The 21403-nt window shown below is 52.4% G+C and overlaps 2 protein-coding genes across 2 annotated transcripts in view; both read left to right on the top strand.

Moving 5' to 3' along the window:
- Positions 1–5414, top strand: part of LOC309684317 (olfactory receptor 14A16-like) — a gene marked incomplete at both ends in the record, with an annotated part of 52174 nt that extends 46760 nt beyond the window's left edge. The window contains one exon of the mRNA XM_082500252.1: positions 5409–5414. Coding sequence (XP_082356378.1) covers positions 5409–5414 — 6 coding nt within the window. The remainder of the gene's footprint in view (positions 1–5408) is intronic.
- LOC309684328 (olfactory receptor 14A16-like) lies at positions 2606–3541 on the top strand (the record flags this gene model as incomplete). The annotated part of the gene is made up of 1 exon (XM_082500261.1): positions 2606–3541. One exon carries the CDS (start codon positions 2606–2608, stop codon positions 3539–3541), a length of 936 nt encoding a protein of 311 aa, XP_082356387.1.
- Positions 5415–21403: the final 15989 nt, after the last annotated feature.

Genomic DNA, 21403 nt, shown 5'->3' on the forward strand with positions numbered 1-21403 from the left:
GAGGCATCTCCACAGCCCTCGGCACAGTAAGTCTCTGGCTGCGGGGCAGTGCAGCTGCAGCTCCTGGCACCATCTACAGCTGGCACCTTCCATGGCTGGGGCAAAGGAGAAGGACGTGCTCCAGAGCAGGGCTTCCCTGCCCCACCATCAGAGGCACAGGGCACGATGGCTGCCTGCTCCTGGGGACGTCTGCAGGAGGTGACACTGGGTGTGCAGGCAGGGGTGGGCAGAGCTGTCCTTGCCAGCAGGGTCCCTGCACCCCGGGGGCTGTGTGCCGGGGCAGGGGCTCTGCCGTCTGCTAGGGTATGCTCTCAGCCTGCCCGGGGAGCTCCCACGGCACTGTGGGGAGAAGCTGTGGGTGGAAGGAGTGACCGCCAGTGAGGCAGATTACTTCTGCTTTTGCAAGGGAACTGCAGGGTTGAGGACTGGTCCCAGCTCCAGATCACCCCAAGGACATTTTCAGAGGGTTCTTTTGAAAAACAATGTCAAGGAACTATTCACCTGCAAGGGAACAAGTCTATGCTGTGAGTTTTCTCCTCTTGGTCGGCTGGATGGGCAGGGAGAGATGGGAATGGATTTCTCCACCGTGCACAAGGCTCTGAGACCCCATTTGTTGATAGGACTTGTCTGAGGTTCTCGTTAACCCCTGCACACGAAGATGTCCCTGGGCAGTGCCCTGATGCCAGGAGGGGTCTGCAGGGCAGAGCTGTGCACGCAGCAGGCGGAATGGGGTCTGTGAGCATGAAGAGGGAGGAGATATGGGGACAGAGAAACAGGTCCTGGCCAAGACAAGCTCCAGGTAAGAGAGTCATGGGCAGGGAGGAAGAGAGCCGGGCTCCCAGAAATGCTGTGGGAAGGGGGATACAGGCATCTCCCTGCCCTCCCCGACAGTGCAGATGCCTTCCCTGGAGCAACCCCTGGTCCCCTCGCTCACACAGCAGAGCCTCTGCCCTTCGTGTCATGCGGGTTTGGTCATGAGTTGCCTTTCCAGCAACCTGACCACCACAGAGGAGATTTGCTCAAGTGTCCGACTGTGTCTCCCTCACCTGCCTGCCCTGGCAGAGGTACTTTGGCATTCCCTCTTCTCCCGTCTGCCCTTGTTCTTACTGTTACACTCCCTGGTTGGGGGGACTAAGGATTGAAGCGCAGCTGAGACACCAACACTGCACGTACTTTCGTGCACGTATGTCCATGGAGGAAAAGCAGCCAACTTGCATCCTGTCTGCCTTTGGCGCTCTGGGAATCACAGTGTATGCGGCTGGAAATGACCTGATCGTGCCTTCAGGATGAGCAAATTTAAGATAAGTGATTCCTTCTTTAAGGGGTCCTGCTGGGCTGCAGGCTGCCCTCCAGAAGGACACAGTTCTCCCACGGCATCTCTGTGTTATCTAGCAGTCCCACAGAGAAGACATCGTGGTGCTAAAGCCATGGAAACGCTGCTGGGCAGCTGTCTGTGGGCAGCTGTAATGAGCCCTCTGTGTCCCTGGTTGGGAGGGCAGAGCTGAGGTCTTCCTCAGGTACGATTAGAGGGGCTGAGGGCTTTAGAGAGATGCACTTGGAAGGCGCATTCCTCTGCTCTCACCAGTGCCACAGAATCGTAGACTCCTAGAATGGTGTGGTTGGAAGGGGCCTTTACGGGTCACCTAGTCAACCCCCTGCAATGACAGCCCGTTTGTGTCTCAGGACCCACAAGGCGCAGCAGGATTTCTGTCTTAAAAACACTCCTAAGGTGTGTTGGGGCAACTAAAACAGTACGAACACAACAACATCCCCACAGCTCTGCTCTGCAGTCTGGTGCATTGGGAGCCACAATGCTGAACAGCTCTTTGCTATCAAAAGTGGATTTAATCTGAGATCACCCCAAGTTCCTATTTTCCTTTTGCTGTAGGACAGGTCTGAGTCCTGCAGAGCCAACAACAGAACCTCCTGTTCTCTGGGGCACCCTCAGACAGCACCAATCTCAGCTCACAAAAGGTCTTCCTGGACAGGTAAAAGTGGTTTGGGGGTGTTTTATGAGAAATTGAATAGATTATACTCAGAGAATTCCAGCTCTGGAGCCCCAAACAAAAGAAGGGCATGGACCTGTTGGAGTGGCTCCAGAGGATGGCCACAAAGATGATCAGAGGGCTGGAGGCCCTCTCCTATTAGGACAGGCTGGGAGAGTTAGAGTTTCTCAGCCTGGAGAAGAGAAGGCACCAGGGAGAACTTATTGTGGCCCTCCAGTAACTAAAGGGGCTACAGGAGAGCTGGGGAAGGACATTTTACAAGGGCATGTAGACATAGGCTGAGGGTGAATGGCTTTCAACTGGAAGAAGGTAGATTTATATTAGGAAGAAATTTTTCACTTTTATGGTGTTAAGGCACTGGAATAGGTGTCCCAAAGAAGTTGCGGAAGCTCCAACCCTGGAGGTGTTCAAGGCCAGGCTGGATGGAGCTTTGAGCAACCTGGTGTGGTTGAAGGTGTCCGTGCCGATGGCAAGGGGGTTGCAACTCAGTGATCTTCAAGGTCCCTTGCAACCTAAACCATTCTATGATTCTATGAATTCTACCCTAACTTGTCACTGTCTTTACATTTTGAAAAGGTCCCTGTGCCCAAAAGAAGAAAATGCCCAATGGCATCTCCATCACCCACTTCCTCCTCCTGGCATTTGCAGACACACGGGAGCTGCAGCTCTTGACCTTCTGGCTCTTCCTGGGCATCTACCTGGCTGCCCTCCTGGGAAACGGCCTCATCATCACCACCATCGCCTGCGACCACCACCTCCACACCCCCATGTACTTCTTCCTCCTCAACCTCTCTGTTCTGGACCTGGGCTGTATCTCTACCACTCTCCCCAAAACCATGGGCAATTCCCTCTGGAACACCAGGGCCATCTCCTATGCAGAATGTGCTGTCCAGGTATTTTTCTTTTTCTTTTTTATTTCAACTGAGTATTTTCTCCTCACCGTCATGGCCTATGACTGCTACGTTGCCATCTGCCAACCCCTGCACTACGGGACCCTCCTGGGCAGCAGAGCTTGTGTCCGCATGGCAGCAGCTGCCTGGGGCAGTGGGTTCCTCAATTCTCTCCTGCACACAGCCAATACATTTTCACTGCCCCTCTGCCAGGGCAATGCCCTGCACCAGTTCTTCTGTGAAATCCCCCACATCCTCAAGCTCTCCTGCTCACACTCCTACCTCAGGGAAGTTGAACTGATTGTAGTTAGTGTCTGTTTAGCATTGGGGTGTTTTGTTTTCATTGTGCTGTCCTATGTGCAGATTTTGAGGGCGGTGCTGAGGATCCCCTCTGAGCAGGGACGGCACAAAGCCTTTTCCACGTGCCTCCCTCACCTGGCCGTGGTCTCCCTCTTTCTCAGCACTGGAGTGTTTGCCCACCTGAAGCCCCCCTCCATCTCCTCCCCATGTCTGGATGTGGTGGTGTCATTTCTGTACTCAGTGGTGCCTCCAGCAGTGAACCCCCTCATGTACAGCATGAGGAACCAGGAGCTGAAGGATGCCCTGTGGAAACAGGCCCAGTGGACGCTGTTTCACCGACAATAACCTGCCACCCCTTCCATGCACATTGCCCAGGGCTTATCTTAGGCTGTGAGTCTGGTTTTTTGTTTTGTGATAATCCTGCTTATAGATAATTTTCTGAGTTTATGCTGCTTGTCCTGAGGCTTCATCCTACTGTGTCTCACCCTTGCACAACACTGTGTCAGGTGTGGCCTGACAGATAACAGCTCTTCAATGAAAGGGCATCTCCCAAGTGCCGTGCCTGAAAGATGGACTGTTCCTCCAAAGTTGCTTCCAAGAATATGTTCAAGGAATTGGTCTTTTAATGAGTCTCTTCTCCGTGTGTTCCCAACGTTTTTGGAGCTAAACTGATGGTATCATTGAGTTCCACTGCACCAAATATTCTGGATTTAAAAGCGCTCTTCTTGGTGTCAAATTGCAGGGGAGACAGTCCATGAGCTCCCATTACCTCCTCAGTCTTCTTCATGTATGACAGGACTGACGGCATATACAGGATGTTCTGGAAATGCATTTTTGAGGGGAAGGGGAGGCGGGATTAGGGACTCGACATATGCCATTGGGCTGGAACGGATGGAGACTCCGAAGGTGAAACACCCTCAAAGGTAAAGTCCACCAATATAAAGCACTGAATCAACGTGTCCACGCACAAGGACGCTGCAGTGCCGAGGGAGTCAGCAGGGACTCATCAGGCACAGGGAGGGGAGAGTGGGGAGATGCAGGAGGTGCCTGAGAGAACCCCAGGGCCAGGTCTGCTGTGCTGTCCTGGGGCGTGGGGCTGACTGGGGAGAGAAGGGGGCAAATTCAGTCAGGGCTGGGGATGAGGCACAATATGAATTCCAGAGAGGCAGAGAGTGACCAGCCTCTTTTTTCTCATTCCCTCAGTGCCAGCACGAGCCCTGGGGCTGATGGGCAGGCTGACCTCCTTTTCTGCCCCCCAGGAGCTGCTGCGCCCTTGGGAGGATCTGGGGCTGTGCGGTGAGTGCCCAGAGCTCTGCATCAGCCCGCGGCGGGCAGTGCTGTGGGGCCAGTCCAGACTGGGCTGCTGGGCTGGGCTGTCCTGGGGAGAGAGCAGGGGAGGTGGGCAGAGCTGGGCAGGGGCTGGGGAGCTATCAGGGTGGCTGAAGTTCCCTCTGAGGACCAGGGCTTGTGAATGTGAGCCTACTCCAATCTGTCTATAGAGGGCCTTATCCACTCGGTCTTCTTGGTACCCCCATGTACTTCTCCCTCCTCAACCTCTCTGTTCTTGACCTGGGCTCCATCTCCACCACTCTCCCCAAAATCATGGCCAATTCCCTCTGGGACACCAGGGTCATCTCTTAGGCAGGACGTGCTACACGGGCCTTGCTGTTTGTCTTTTTCATTTCAGCAGAGTTTTCTCTTCTCACCATCATGGCCTATGACCGCTACGTTGCCATCTGCCAACCCCTGCACTACGGGACCCTCCTGGGCAGCAGAGCTTGTGTCCGCATGGCAGCAGCTGCCTGGGGCAGTGGGTTCGTCAATTCTCTCCTGCACACGGCCAATACATTTTCACTCCCCCTCTGCCAGGGCAATGCCCTGCACCAGTTCTTCTGTGAAATCCCCCACATCCTCAAGCTCTCCTGCTCACATTCAGACTACCTCAGGGAAGTTGGGCTTCTGGTGCTTAGTGTCTTACTAGCATTCGGGGCTTTTGCTTTCATTCTCTTTTCCTATGTGCAGATCTTGAGGGCTGTGTTGAGGATCCCCTCTGAGCAGGGACGGCACAAAGCCTTTTCCACGGGCATCCCTCACCTGGCTGTGGTCTCCCTGTTTAACAGCACTGCCATGTTTGCCTACCTGAACCCCCCCTCCATTTCCTCTCCATCTCTGGACCTGTTGCTGTCATTTCTGTACTCAGTGGTGACTCCAGCAGTGAACCCTCTCATTTACAGCATGAGGAACCAGGAACTCAAGGATGCCCTGTGGAAACTGATGACTGGTATCTTGTCAGAAGCAGCACTGAACTGCCCATCTTCTAACATATCGCACATGATGTAACTCATTACAGGCCCAGATTGTCTTTAGTACTTTTTTTCCTTTCATTTCTTTGGTTTTTAGCTTTTCTGGGTTTTGTTAATGCTGTCAATAAAAGTGAAGAATCATCCTTTATCCTATTGCTATGTCAGGATCCGTCTGTTTGTGGGAGCCACAGACTTCGCGTAGATAAGAAGCTCTTCTCTCTTTGTTTTTAAAAAAATGAAGGACCCTGCACTGACTTGTTTGTCTGAGATCCTTTCTCCGAGAACTTCTCTGGAGCTGCAGGGGCCACGTCTGTGTGCTGAGGTGAAGGGGGCAGGAGCCACCCGACCTGGGTCTGCCTCCCAGCCTGACCAGCATGGCCCTGGGCACCACAGCCCCCAGCTCTGCAGAGCCGCACCACCAGCTCGTGGGCTGTGGGACACCTGGGGAGGGGTGCAGGAACGGCTGGCCAGGCCAGCACGGATGAGCTCTCTCGGGAGAAGGCTCTGAGGGCAGATGGGCTGTGGCGGGAGAAGAGCAGGGCACTGTGTGTGTGCAGGACAGACATGGTAAGAGGAACTCTTTGCTGCGGTGGGGGAGCTCAGGGCAGGCTGCCCTGTCCCTGGGGCCAAAGGACCTTCCTGAGGGTGCCCTGGGCCAATTCTCTCATGCCATCCTGGGAAGGACATTTGGCAGGGGGGGCTCCAAGCTGCCTGGGGTGGATATCTCCTCAGCATGAAGGCTGGGTGGACCATTGCCAATGAGGCTGCTCTGCTGGTCTGTGCTGGGAGAGAGCAGGAGGTGTCCAGATTCAGGGAGGGTGTGGGCTGGCAGGGCTGGCAAGTGCCCCAGAGAGGAAAAACCTCAGGGAAGAGCTGAAGTGGGGGAGTGTGCAGGGTGGGGGCACATAGCAGTGTCCTGGCACAGGCGGGCTCCTGCGAGAGACATGACAGACCAGACAAACAGGGTCTGGGCTGTGCCTGTGCTCACTGGACACCCCGGGGAAGTTGTCCCAGCGCCATCATCACAGAATCACAGTATCACGGAATTTCCTAGATTGGAGAAGACCTGTAAGATCACATAGTCCAATCATTAACCTAACATTGACAAGCCCACCACCAAACCATGTCCCTCAGCACAATAACTACATGACCCTTAAACACCTGCAGGGATGGGTACTCCACCACTGCCCTGGGTAACGCATTCCAATGCCTGATGACCCTTTCAGTAAAGAAATTCTTCCTAATACACTGTTGAAACTTCCCTTGGTGCAACTTGAACCATTTCCTCTTGTTCTAACACCCGTTACCTGACAGAACAGGTGGACCCCCACCTCTCTGCCACCTCCTTTCAGATATATTTAGAGAGCGATAAGGTCTCCAATCAGCCTCTTTTTCTCCAGGCTAAACCACCGCAGTTCCCTCAGCTGCTCCTCATAAGACATGTGCTCCAGACCCCTCACCCATTTCGTTGCCCTTCCCTGGACACGCTCCAGCGCCTCAATGTCCTTTTTGTGGTGAGGGGGCTGAAAGTGAACACAGTACTCAAGATGCGGCCTCCCCAGTGCCCAATACAGGGGGAAAATCACATCCCTGGTCCTACTGGCTACACTAGTCCTGATACACGCCACGATACCCGTGGGCTTCTTGGCCACCTGGGCACACTGCTGGCTCATGTTCAGCTGCTATCAACCAACAACAGAGGTCCCTCTCTGTGAGCAGCTTTCCAGACACTCCTCCCCAAGCCTGTAGCATTGGCGGGGGTTGTTGTAGCCAAAGTGTGAGACGCAGCACTTGGCCTCATTGAAACTCCTACAGTCTGCCTTGGCCCATGGGTCCATTCTGTCCGAATCCCTCTGCAGAGCCTCCCTACCCTCAGGCAGATCAACACTCCCCCCCAGCTTGGTGTCATCCGCAAACTGACTGAGGGAGCACTCCATCCCCTCATCCCGATCATTGATAAAGACGTTAAACAGGACTGGCCCCAGTACTGAGCCCTGGGGGACACCACTCCTGACCGCCCGCCAACTGCAATTAACTCCGTTTACCACCACTCTCTGGGCACGGCCTTCCAGACATTTTTTTACTCAGCAAAGCGTGTGCCCATCCAAGCCATGAGCAGCCAGTTTCTCCAGGAGAATGCTGTGGGAAACAGTGTCAAAGGCTTTACTAAAGTCCAGATAGACAACATCCACAGCTTTTCCCTCATCCACTGAGCGGGTGACCACATTGTAGAAGGAGATCAGGTTAGTCAAGCAGGACCTGCCTTTCACAAATGCCTTTGATAATGTGGCACTGAGTTCTACCTGTCTGTGTCAGATTTTATCCCACAGTGAGGGACTGCAAAACTAGAAAGGGCTACTGCAAATGTGCCAAGAGAATTAGAAAAAGCCATTAATGAGGGCAGGCAGTATGACAGCCTTAGAGGAAGAAATCAAATTTTTATCAAAAATGGTAATATAGAATGGCTTAGCTCTAGAGCACCCTTTAGAAGTACAGGACAGAGTAGGTGCGTTCTTGAATAAGAGCTGCTGGGGTTTTTATGTCAGTCAAGACCAGAAAAACAAAACTGAGAGAAACAAGAGAAAGACTCATTTAAAAATATTACACAAAATAGGGCAGGGATCTCCCCTAAATCTCTTTGGGTGGCTAACCTCTTGGCTCCCAGACTTAGGAACAGGACTGTGAACTGAAAGGATTTGGGTGGTTGTATTCACTCTCTTGTTTTGCTTTCTAATTAGATGGGTGTGTTTACAGTGTAATATTACCTTATGAACTTGACTTACGACTTAAATAATGAAGAGTATAGTGTGACCCTGATGGTGAAAGGAAAAGGAGGGACTGTTAGGAAAATCTCATTCCCGAACTATTGTAACAATTACATTTTAGAGTATGAAATTGTATGAACTTTCTTAAGATATACAGCATTTCTATTGCCTACTGCATAGCCATGGTTCAGTCAGCATGACTACAGGACCCAGCTCATTGTCGGGAGGAGAAGACAGCCCCCAGCCTGAAGAAGAAAGGATACTCCAGCACTGCGCGGATGACGCCAGCCTCCCAGCCCCTCTGACACCCCTGTGAAACCCTCCCCTGATCTGGCATCAGAGATAAGGAACTGCAGCAAGACCGACTCCAGGGACGTCTCCATTAGGAGAGCAGCAGGTGGATGATGATGCCACAGCATGAGAGTTGCTTTGCCAAACAGCAGCCTGTGTGTGCGTGTTAAGTAGCGATCACTCAAATTGTGTTGTACCTGAATGCTCTAAAGGTATAAGAACCATGTGTGAAACTGCATTTGGGGTGTCCCAATTTGACTGGGACCACTCGTGCTCGTGAACAGAGAATCACTCATGTAATTCCATACTTTGTGTCCCAATCTCTCTCCTGGGACAGCATGGGCAGTTGGAAAGTTTTCATGATGTTATCCTTGAAGGCCGAGAATTGTCCCCAGAGGTGGCCCAGAAGTCACTTGACTGCCTTTATGGTGCTGTCCTCCCAGGCAATGATCATTCAGGAAGGACTCTGACTGAAACCATGACTCGAATAGGACTGCCTCAAGAACATGAGAGCGATGTGCCATCCTCCCCTATGCAAGATGGTCCCCCTTTCGAGCCCAGTCGAAAGGAACGGGTGGTTTGCAAACTCTTTTGGGCAAGGATTTCCGATGCTTGTGCAATGCCTCACACAAGTGTGGCCTGGGCACTCATAGACAACAGACACCTGATCATTTCCATAGTGTCAGTGTCAGTGTGTGTGCCTTCGGAAACCATGCACGTGCCAACAAGCAATGGGATTTGGGTGAGTGGCGTGTATGTACAGTGAATATGAACTACAAATTTATACCCTTGTGAAGGCAGGATTTCAAAAGTTTCAAGCAAAGTCCTTACTGTCAAAAATGCTGAGTTTATTTTTTCTAAGGTAAGAATAACCTAGACTTTCTTTGTTTTAAATAAATGCCCTCTGTCCCCCCTTCCACTCTTCCTTGCCCAGCAAGACTGCAACCTGCTGCCTCCTGTTCTGCGGGTCGTGAGCCATCCATTGCAGAACGGCCTTGAAGACGGCGTCTTCTTTCCCACTGAGCTCCTCCTTCTGCAGGACACACAGGAAGTCTTTGACGGAGAGCTCCAGAAACTCTCTCGACACCCTGGTCACCCCCTCCAAGTGATGGGGGATGAAAGCATGGGTGTCTTCTCGCAGGTCAATAATAAAGTCAATAATAAAGGCAGTAGTAATACTCGGTGAATCTCCAGATGCCGACGCAGTTCTCCAAGCACAGCTGGGACTTTAAGAACTCGCAGCACAGTCTGACGATGCCCATGACGTTGAACTGGTCGGCCGCTATCAGCAAACGTTCAACGTTGTCGGCCGTGACCGGTACTGTGCTGGTGTAGGCGTACTTGGTAATGAGCCGCATCATTTCAGGTGAGGTGCCGGGGATTTTATAGACATCGTTCCCGGCATTGCTCCAGCGGGTGGAAAACAAAGCCCTGAAAAAAGCAAAGCAGTGCTGGGGGAAAAGCATCTTTGCTGCATTTAAACCCGGACCCTATTATCCTCTGTGCCTCCTTCCTGGGGCACCAATTTGGGCACACACAGTAGCCACGCTGGGAGGCCGTGGGATTTATTAGTTCATGTGTTACGAGCCGGTTGTTTTAACAAGGAGTCACCGCCTCCGGCTGTGCACAGAGAGCCACAGGGCCAGTGCCCTCCTTGCTTCAACAAGACCACCAGAGAATGGCGCTGTGTGGGGAAGGAACACCTCTCGCCCCACGGCAGACAAGCCCGGCTGGCCATGCTCCAGCCCTGCACCGCATCTGGGGGTTCGTCAGACACCGCTTCCAGCGCTGCTGTGAGATCTTGGGTTGGGGATGAATTCCGGTGTCCAGGGAGGCACCAGGACTGTGGGGAAGTGCTGGAAAAGAGGTTCAGTGCCGAGGGAAGCGCTGGAGAGACACTAAGGCAGCGTGACACAGCCTGGGAAATGCTGTGTGTCCCCATCCCGTCTTGTTCCAAGCACTGACCTGAAGTATTGACTGCAGCTACAGAGGATTTTCTTGTGACCACTGAACTCAATGCCACCCATCACAGAGTCTCTCCTCCAGACAAAGCTCACTAAAGATGGTGCAAAGCACAGCACTCATCTTCCTCTCCCTGGGTGAGAATGAGTGTCGCTGGGAGCCAAGCTATCGCCCACGTCACAGCCTGTGGCAGTGGAAAGTGCTTCTCCTGGAGGTGCTACAGCACTTTGTCCGTGCCCTCCCTCCAACACCATCTCCCAACCCCTGCCTGTCTGGTGGCTCTGGAATGTGCCCCAAAGTGAAATCACAGGCGCAGGGGTGACCCGGGACCGGCTGTGAGCCCCCTCGCAGCTGGTGCTTTACCTCCATATTGATTCATGGGTGGTGGCAAATGCTCTGTGGGGGTGGTTACAGCAGTGGGAGCAGAGCAACTGGCAGTGCAGAGGTAGACCCATCTGGGCTGCTGAACTGTGGCAAGACATTGCTGCCTCGATAGAGAATCTGGTTGTGAAAGTACATCATGTAGATGACCACGTACCCAAGGGTCAGGCCACTGAGGAACATCAAAACAACCAGCAGGTGGATCAGGCTGCTAAGGTTGAAGTGGCTCAGGTGGACATGGACTGGCAACGTAAGGGTGAACTATTCATAGCTTGGTGGGCCCATGACGCCTCAAGCCATCAAGGAAGAGATGTGACATATAGATGGGCTTGTGACCAGGGGGTGGACTTGGCCACGTTCACTATTGCACAGGTTATCCACGAATGTGAAACGTGTGCTGCAATTAAGCAAGCCAAGCTGTTAAAGCTTCTTTGATATGGAGGACGTTGGCTGAAATATCAATATGGGGAGGCCTGGCAGATTGGTTCTATCACACTCCCTCAAACCCGCCAAGACAAGCGCCACGTGCTCACAACGGTGGAAGCAAACACCGGACGGCTGGAAACACACCCTCTGCCCCATGCCACCGCCCTGAACAACTATCCTGGGCCTTGAAAAGCAAGTCTGATGGCGATGTGGCACCCCAGAGAGAATTGAGTCAGACAGTGGGACTCATTTCCAAACAGCCTCATAGACACCTGGGCCAAAGAGCATGGCATTGGGCGGGTGTATCACATCCCCTACCATGCACGAGCCTCTGGGAAAATGAAACAATACAACGGACTGCTATAAACTACACTGAGAGCCATGGGTGGTGGGACCTTCAAAAGTTGGGATACACATTTAGCAAAGGCCACCTGGTTAGGTAACATTTGAGGATCTGAATATGTTCGGGAAGACAGTCTGGATTATTACTGACACAAGCAAAGGCAAAACTATCTGTGGGATTGCTTTTTTGTAAGGCCCTGAGTGCACTTGGTGGGTGATGCGGGAGGATGGGGATGATCGATGTGTTCCTCAAGGGGATTTGATTTTGGTGAGAATGTCCAATGAATCAAATGATATGATATTTATTGCTAAATTACCACTATATGTCATCACTGATACGGTTGCTATATGCTCTATCTATGGCATTGCAGTGAAAGTGACCTAAATTAATGAAGAATGAACTTTGATGAAACGGAGCAAAGTGCAGAAGTGATGGAACCAGAAGTGGCTGCAGCAACTGGCACTTGGGAATTGTCTTGAGATCGACATCTTCAACCCACAGATGATGGGCATGGGCCCTGCCGGCTACACCAGCTGTGAGCTCCAGATGCAGCACGCAACAATTCAACACCACACACCACGTCTCCTGCCAGGAAAGACAGTTACAAGAGATGGAGCCCAAAGTCATGGACTAAATGAACTCAGGGGACATTTCAGTGGGATGGGCCATGGACTAAGGGAATGATATCTGTGTGCATATATACATATATCAAAGACAGGAAAATGGTGGTGATTTATGGAAAAGTGTAAGACCTGGGCATGAGGTAGATGGTATAGAATAAGGGGCGGACGCTGTCCTGGTTTTGCCTGGGATAGAGTTAATATTCTTCCTGGTAGCTGCTCTGTTTTGGATTGACTATGAGAATAACATTCCTAACACATATTGTTTTAGTTGTTGCTGAGTGATGCTTATATTGTCACGGACTTTTTCAACGTCCCGTAGAAGGTGGGGGGGCACAGACAAGACAAGCTGGCTAAAGGAATGTTCCATCTCATAGACGTCATGCTCAGTATATAAATGGGAGTTGGCTTGGGGGAAGGAATAGGTGATCACTTCTCCAGACAGGCGGGGCAAATGATCATTGGGTGGTGACAGTAATATATTTTGCATCACTTTATTCTATATATACTTATTATTATTATTGTTGTTGTTACTGCTAATGCTTTTATTTTCTGTTACTGTTCTATTAAACGATATTTATCTCAGCCCATGGTTGTTTTTTTTTTCCCTGCTTTTCCCTTTTCTTGCTATTCTACCTGAGACATCCCGTTTCATTTAAGAGCTGTTACCTGACCGGCTACATCTGACTCAGTGTTGTGCAAGGGTCAGACCCAGTAGGATGAAGCCTTAGAACAAGTAGTATAAACCCAGAAAAATATCAATAAGCAGGGTTATGACAAGAGGAAAATTAGGCTCATGATCTAAGATAAGCCCTGGGCAATGTGCAGAGAAGGGGTGGCAGGTTATTGTCGGTGAAACAGCGTCCATTGGGTCAGTTTCGATAGGGCATGCTTGAGCTCCTGGTTCCTCATACTGTAGATGAGGGGGTTCACTGCTGGAGGCACCACCGAGTACAGAAATGACACCACCAGGTCCAGAGATGGGGAGGAGATGGAGGGGGGTTTCAGGTGGGCAAACACTCCAGTGATGATAAATGGGGAGACCACGGCCAGGTGAGGGAGGCACGTGGAAAAGGATTTGTGCCGTCCCTGCTGTGAGGGGATCCTCAGCACCACCCTCAGGATCTGCACATAGGACACCACAATGAAAACAAAACACCCAAAGACTAAACAGGCACTAACCACAATCAGCCCAACTTCCCTGAGGTAGGAGTGTGAGCAGGAGAGCTTGAGGATGTGGGGGATTTCACAGAAGAACTGGTTGAGGGCATTGCCCTGGCAGAGGGGCAGTGAAAATGTATTGGCCGTGTGCAGGAGAGAATTGAGGAACCCACTGCCCCAGGCAGCTGCTGCCATGCGGACACAAGCTCTGCTGCCCAGGAGGGTCCCGTAGTGCAGGGGTTGGCAGATGGCAATGTAGCGGTCATAGGCCATGACGGTGAGGAGAAAATACTCAGCTGAAATAAAAAAGAGCATGAAAAAGAGCTGGACAGCACACCCTCCTTAGGAGATGGCCCTGGTGTTCCAGAGGGAATTGGCCATGGGTTTGGGGAGAGTGGTGGAGATGGATCCCAGGTCAAGAACAAAGAGGTTGAAGAGGAAGAAGTACATGGGGGTGTGGAGGCGGTGGTCGCAGGCGATGGCAGTGATGATGAGGCCGTTTCCCAGGAGGGCAGCCAGGTAGATGCCCAGGAAGAGCCAGAAGGTCAAGAGCTGTAGCTCTCGTGTTTCTGCAAACTCCATGAGGAGGAACTGTGTGATGGAACTGCCATTGGACATTTGCTGCTTCTGAGCAGGGGGACCTGTCCGAGGAGGAAAAGGTAGTGACAAACTGGGACAGACTTCTCTGAGGAAATCCCCATGCCATTCCTCACAGAAATCCCCCTCCCACAGCTGAATGAGGAATGACTCAGCTCATTCCCAACCCCACAAACTCAATGACACACTCCCTTATCAGGTAAAATACTACTTCGACACCTACTTTCCATGAGGACACGTCTGGGGCAGGACTCCCAGAGTCAGAGGCAGAAGAGAAGCTGACCCGCACCCCCTCCCCAACTCCTGAGATGCAGAGTTCAACAGAGGGGTGGGGAAACAAGGAGAAATGCGTCTGTGCTCTGAAAAAAGGAAGCGAGGAGAGGGAGTCAGGCAGGCGTGCAGTGAAGCCTTCTCCTCAGTGACAGTGTCTCCAGACAGCGACACTGCAGGGCACATGCTTTTATGTTGTGCATCACTTATAGGACACACTCACTTCTCCTGGACTGGAGATGCAGCTGCCGAGAAGGCATCTCAGGCTCTGGACCCTGTGGCTGTGGGGTGGGCGGGAGAGGAGAGCAGAGGCTTGCTGCGGAGAAGTTGTCTGAAGGTCAGGGGGCGGCAGGAGGTGCCGGGATCCCCCCTGCCTGAGCACTTCTGGCAGCAGCTCCCTCTCTGTCCCTGCCTGTGTCTGGGCTGCCAGGAGCTGCCCCTGCCTGGAGCTGCTTCTCTGCCCCCAGGTCTCCTCCCTGCCAGTGCCCCAGAGCCCATCCCACCCGCTGTGTGCTCAGCTCTGCCCTGCAGACCCCTCCTGGCAGCACAGCGCTGTCCGGGGGCATCTCTGGGTGTGTGGGGGCTCAGGAGGGGTTCAGGGAAGTGCTATCGAGAACGGGGGTCTCTGTGCCTTCTCCATAAAGGAGAAATCCATTCCCACCTCCCACTGCCCACCCAGCAGCTGAGAGGAGAAATCCCACAGCACAGACTTGTTCCCTTTCAGGGGAAAGGTGCCTCGATGTCCTTCTTCAAAACGGGCCCTCTGCTAATGTCCTGGGGTGATGGGGATCTGGAGCAGCCCTGACCCACACAGGTCCATCTCAGCAACAGAAGGCATCTGCCTTGCTGGCAGTCACTCCTTCCACCCACAGCTTCTCCCCACAGAAGCTCCGTGGGAGCTCCCCGGGCAGGCGGAGAGCTGACCTTGGCAGGCGGCAGAGTCCCTGCCCGGCACACAGCCCCCAGGGTGCAGGGACCCTGCTGGCAAGGACAGCCCTGCCCACCCCTGCCTGCACACCCCTACGCACACCTCCACAACCATCCCCAGCAGAAGGCAGCCCTCGGGCCCTGTCCCTCTCACCGGGCAGCAGGGAAGCCCTGCTCTGGAGCACATCCTCCTCCTCTACAGCACAGAAACTGAGAGAGTCCTCCTGACAGAGCCCAGCAGCTCTCAGATGGACCAGCTTGAGGAGATCCCTCCAGGAACTGGAGCTGCATTGCCCGGCACCCTGAGACTTACCACACAGTGGGCGGTGAAGATTTCTGCCCCAGTGAGCTCTCAGCACCCCCCACTCCCAACTGCCTTTAAGCTCTCTCTGCCTCGCAGGTCTCCCCTCCCTGCCTGCAGGCAGTGTCCCCAGCCCTGCTATTGGGCAGAGCCGCCTCTCTGCAGCGCTGCCCGCTTGCCAGGAGCTCCCTCCATCCCAGAACCCTGGCCCAGCTCAGCAGCAGAGGACCAGCCCACGCTGGCACTGCCTCTGTCCCCTCTGGGCTCCTTGGAGGTGTCCCTGGGGCTCCAGGGGAACCGCCTGTGAAAAAAAATGATGCAATCTCTGATGTTCCCTCCCTCAGCTGTGCAGAGACACTTACTTCCAGCTGTGTCATTTCTCCCAGCAGAAGAAGAGCTGGCCATGAGTAACCCCTCTTCTTGTCCCATCAGTAGGACACACCGGGGTATTGGAGTGTTGGCACCAGAATTCCTTATGGCAAGTCATGGCTTGCCTGGTGCCACAGCTGGGGGGGCTTCAGCCCAAATGTGCAGCAATGATCTCAGCCAGGGGCACAGACAGGACAAGCTGGAGCCGTTCCTGTGGCAGACAGAGCTGTGACATGGTGGCAGAGCTCAGTCCATCTGGTCTTCAAGGACAGCCTCCTCCAAGCTCTGCTATAGTCCAGTTCGCAATTCAATCTAAGCCTGAAAGGCAATTCAAGGGCACTAGAATGAGTGTTTACTCCTTCAGGAACAGTTTGAGGAGAAACAAATCCACTGTGTGGCCACTGCTGAGTTTCATAGAGCGGGTGGAGCTATATCGGAAATTCTCTACATCCTCTTTGCCTCAGTCTGCCCCAGCAAGGTCTCCCAGAGCTCTGAGACTCGGGGCAGGAATCTGGAGGAACGCCACCAGCAGTGGATTGTTCCCAAGTCACCTTAACTAAGACAATCCTTACCAGTCTATGGGACAGGAGGGGTGGCAGCTGAGGGAGATGACAGGGTAAGCCAATGTCCCAGCGTGTCCAATGACACTCCCTAATCATTGAAAGGCCATGGAGGTTGAGGGAAGGAACATAGAGGTACATAGAAAGGCCAGAGGGATGGGCCAAAAGTAATATCATGATGTCTGATAAAGAGAACTCTGAAGTCCTGCCCTTGAGGTGCACTAACCCCGTGCAATGACAGAGGGCCGGGGCGGTGTGGCTGGGTGGCAGCTTTGCGGGAAAGGCTCTCGTGGTCCTTCAGTTTCATTAGGCAAAACAGGAGCCGGGGGCAAAGAAGGCCAACAGCATCCTTTGCTTCTCATTCCATTCCCTGAAATCTCGAGTGCTTCTCTTTTATTCTCCTAATACCCTCCCAAAAGAACAGCCCACCTGTGCTGGTTTGAGGTGAAACAGAACCCATTTTCTGTTCAGTAATTTGACTTTGCAGCCAAGCCTCCACGAACTAACTGAACTCTCTGAAATTTAATGCATATTGTCCATAAGCTGTTGGCTCTCAGAGTGACAAAACCTGATCATCTATAATTTATGCCAAGGCATGGTATGCAGAGAGGCTCTTGCTTAGACTTTTTGCTATAACAACCAAGGGCAGCTCACTTTGTTATATGCCCCGTTGGAGGGTCGGAAGCCATAAAGTGTAGAGGGGTCACACCTTTGGATAGGAGCGGAGATGAGAAGTGACCCAAAACTGACTAACTTATCTAAACTGACAAGTCCTTTCTCTCTCTCCCTCCTCTCCTTGGAAAGAGAGGTGAGGGAGAGCATCTGTCGTTTGTCGCAGTGGCCAGGCCGGCCCAAACCACGACAAGGGTGAAGGAACTGCACTGTTGGACTGAAGGCAGTCCTTGCTCCTGCACACAGAATTCCAGCCACAAGTAGCTCTGTGCTCATTTAATATTTGGTTGGCTGCCTCGAGGAATTGTCCCCGACACACCCTTGGCTGGGCTCAAACAGCATTTTGTCTGGGAAGCTCTCCTAACAAACAGCCTCATCCCAACTTCACTGCGTGGTCTGTAAACGGAGAGGCAAGCCCTGCAGTCAAAGTGGAAGGTTTGTGGGTGATGGTGGTGACTGAAATGACCCACAATGCATCTTTGGTGTGGCTTTCTGGATGCTCAGAACCAATGGACCTCTGAAGGAAAGTCAGTCTGGAATTGGAGCTTACAGAAAACACATTTAAAAATCTTTTCTACTGAGTCGCTTGGAGCAGCAAAATTCCTGTTAGTGTTTGCCTGTGTAGAGGCTGTATGGGAAGTGCACAGCATAAAACAGACCATGCAGCTTGAGCTAAAATATATGTTAAGGAGGAAAAGGATGTTAGAAACTCAATAAGCAGGTGATTGAACTAGAGAAATGCCCTACGAGATCCCACTGTCTTAAAGTAGCAGATCCCACTTCTCCAGCCTGTGAAGTTTACGTTAGTCATTGCAAAGTGAAAAAGGAAGCCGGTGCCATTGGAACCCTGTGGTGTGCCATGTATGATTCACAGGATCTCCTGAGAGAAATGGATGACGAGGTAAAGAATGTGAAAAAAAGACACCCGTAAATTGAAGGAGGAGGAATTTCCCAAAATAAAGACAATCATCTTAATCAAAGTTTGATAGGAAGATCTCAGGGTAAACAGACATAGACCCTGGTTACAAATCAAACAGCTGGACTTAGAAGTTGGACAAGCACAAGATTTAGAAACAGAATTAAAGGTTTTAGAAACTGAGCTACAGAAAGCTGGAACAGCAGCTCAGCTTCCAGCAGAGTAACATATAGTCATGAACAGAAGTCACAATCAATGCAGCGCACTCCCATCAGTCTGGGAATTCAAGAGTATGTCTTGGACAAGATCCATAGGGTCTACTGGGAAGGCCCAGGTTCTTGTGGGCTGGCACCAGGGATCCTGGAATGCTTGCCAGAAGATTCTCACACATCGGAAGTGGCCATTGGGAATAGGAGAAACTTGGCCCTCTTATTAGCGGACACATGAGCATGCACAAACACTCTTCATGTATGGCAAACTCAGGCTGAATAACTCCAGAGTAAGACACTTGGAGTGGCTGTGAGAGAGCCCATCGTCTTGACCCAAGGTGGGAAAATGTCATCTTCCAACCTGGGCAATGAAAGGGATTAATGTGAAAAGACCCATCAGGTCAACCTGCATCGTAAGAGAAAGCAAATTTTCCTTTTTGAAAACGGACAGAAGCCCCCCTCCTTTTGAAACCAACATGGTGGCCACCACTGCCAATCTGCTGTTTTAACTGCTGCACACCATAGAGTCTGATCTCAGCACTGACTTTATCACAAGAATTATGCATGAGCACTGCAAAGCTTAAACGTAAGATGTGCCACCCTGTCTCTGGCAACCCGTGGGGCAGAGGAGAGGGAAAAGCCAGTAACGGGGTTTGGATGTTGAAGGTGGGGTCCAGTAGAGATGAGGAGTCAAGGGAGTGGATGGGGAGAGATAGGCAAAGGTGAGACAAGTTCTGATTTGATTGTGAGGCCACTACTGTTATAGGAGCATGACTGGCCCGCAGATGGCCCCAGCAGTTTGGGGACAAGAGGTTTATCACAATACCACTCCTCCCAGCAGAGCCAAGATAGGGGCAGAGGGAAAGGGGAGCGGCAGGCCAAGGGGAGATGGCTGGCATGGTGATGCTTATGAGGGCACTTCCACAGCAGCAGCCTGGTTGGCCCTCAGGAGACATGCTGGCCAGCAGGCATGCTGAGATCATCCAGCGCATCAGAGACCCCACCCAAGAGGAATTCCGTCCTTGGGGAGGGGAGGGGGTGAGGCAGGTGGAAGAGGCCCACCTGGGTTCTGATCCTGGGGGCACCTCTGTTACAGCAACCTGACCAACCATGGCAGACAGAAGGGCAGGTGGGGCTCATGGCCACCCGGCTCAGGACGAGCCCTGACACTGGTGGAAAATCTTCTCCTTATCTCCAGGTTGAACATCCCCTCTTTCACCCAACACTTGTCTTTCATCCTCCTAATATGCACCAGAGGTGGAGAGCCTATCTCTGTATTTTTATGACCTCCTCCTAGGTTCTGACAGGGTGCAAGGAGGTCCCCCTAAGCCTTCTTTCTGCTCTTGACCTTCCTTGCAACCACTGGCTCAAGGGGAGCTTTGCCTTCCTAAAAACAATGACGTCAACAGAGATAAGTTTCTTCCTTGTAATGTCCTTGCTGTCACCTCCGGGCAGCTGCTTCATGGCCCCTGTCAGAGCCAGCCTCGTCCCTCTACACTCACCCAGCCTCCCTGCCCAACCCCCCCCCCCCCCCCCCCCCCCCGCCCCCAAATGCATTATCATCACGGGAAGACTTGTGGTACACAAAGAGGTTTCTAGGGCAATCAAAACCATGCTCAGTGGAGAGAGGGAAACAAGGGTGGGCTCTTTGTGTGCTGTATTATGTTAGTGTAAGATATCTACCCATATAGACACACAGCAAAAACGGATCCTTCCAAGAGCTGGTCTGACACCTTCCATCTATCCAGAACCTGACCCCAGGATCCCCTCGTCCCCCTTCTCCCCCCAGGCACAGACAAGCACACACTCACGCAAATGGCTCTCTCCAGCACAGAGTCACAGAATCATTGAGGCCAGAAGCCAGTCAGCGTCCACCTTCTCTGGGCTGCCCCTTCATGCTTCATTTTAGTCAGGACCTCCTTTCTCACCCATGCCAGGCTCCTGCCAGCTTTGACAGACTTCCTATATGATGGGGTGGACTGTTCTGGAGCTGCAAGAGTCCATCCTTGACTAGCAAAGAGCTCTCTGCTCCCCTCTTCTCCGCAGGGCCGTATCCCATGGGATTCTTCTGATCAGGTCCCTCAGAAGGCCAAAGATTGCTCTCCTGAAGTCCCCATCTTGGCCTTGTTCCCTTCTTTCAGGAGCCTCAACTCTACCTTCTCACCCCTGACTGTGACATCCCTGACAGTGGGAGATGGGAAATTTTTTTTCTACACTCTGGAGCACGTACGGAGACCCCAGTTCTTGTTAGCATTTGTCTGAGCCTCTTCTTAGCCCCTTGGCACACAGAGATGTCCCTGGGCAGTGCCCTGCTGCCAGGAGGGATCTGCAGGGCAGAGCTGAGCACACAGCGGGAGGGATGGGGTCAGTGAGCACTGGCAGGGAGGTGATGTTGGGACAGAGAAACAGCTCCCGGCAGGGACAGCTCCAGGCAGCCCAGACGTGGTCAGGGAGTCAGAGGGACCTGCTCCCACAAACACCTTGGGAGAGGGGACTTGGGCACCCTCCCTGCCATCCCCTGCAGTGCAGACACCCACTCTGAAGGAACGCCCTGTTCTCCTCTTCCACCCAGCAGAGCCCAACCCTCTGTCCCTCTCTTGCCTCCTCACAGCAACACTCCTGGCATTTCTCCACATTTCCCCTTTCTGCTGGTTTAGGGCAGCTTATCGTTTCTAGATGGGGACTTAAAACGATTGCCTTTTTATTTTGGGTGGCAGTATTTTGCTATGTTATCGGGTCTTTTTTAATGTTTCCATTTTCTGTCCCTTACGTAATGGCACCTTGCGAATTGCCGCGGTCAGACTCACCTTGGGACGGCGGGAGGCCTCTGTTGGACATTGTGCATAATTACACCTTGGGTTATATTATGGGCCATTTAGCAAGAGGGGGGATGTCTCTTGAGTCTTTGTATGTGCCGGTGGCATCAATAGCAACAGTTTTTGAAAGTCTGGAGTACCCTTGGAATGTTTTGGTTATTGTGCTTGGGTAATTAAATTTTGCGGGCTCTTTCTTCTTCATTGGTGGATCTGCTGTATAGGGAAGCGTCCAGCGGCAACCCCCCGGCCCCCACAGCCGACATCGTACCTGCACAGCCCCCACCTGTCCCTGTGACAGACATTGCGCCTGCACAGACC

Source organism: Vanellus vanellus (assembly GCF_965231255.1).
Source record: "Vanellus vanellus genome assembly, contig: HAP1_SCAFFOLD_53, whole genome shotgun sequence".
NCBI lineage: Eukaryota > Metazoa > Chordata > Aves > Charadriiformes > Charadriidae > Vanellus > Vanellus vanellus.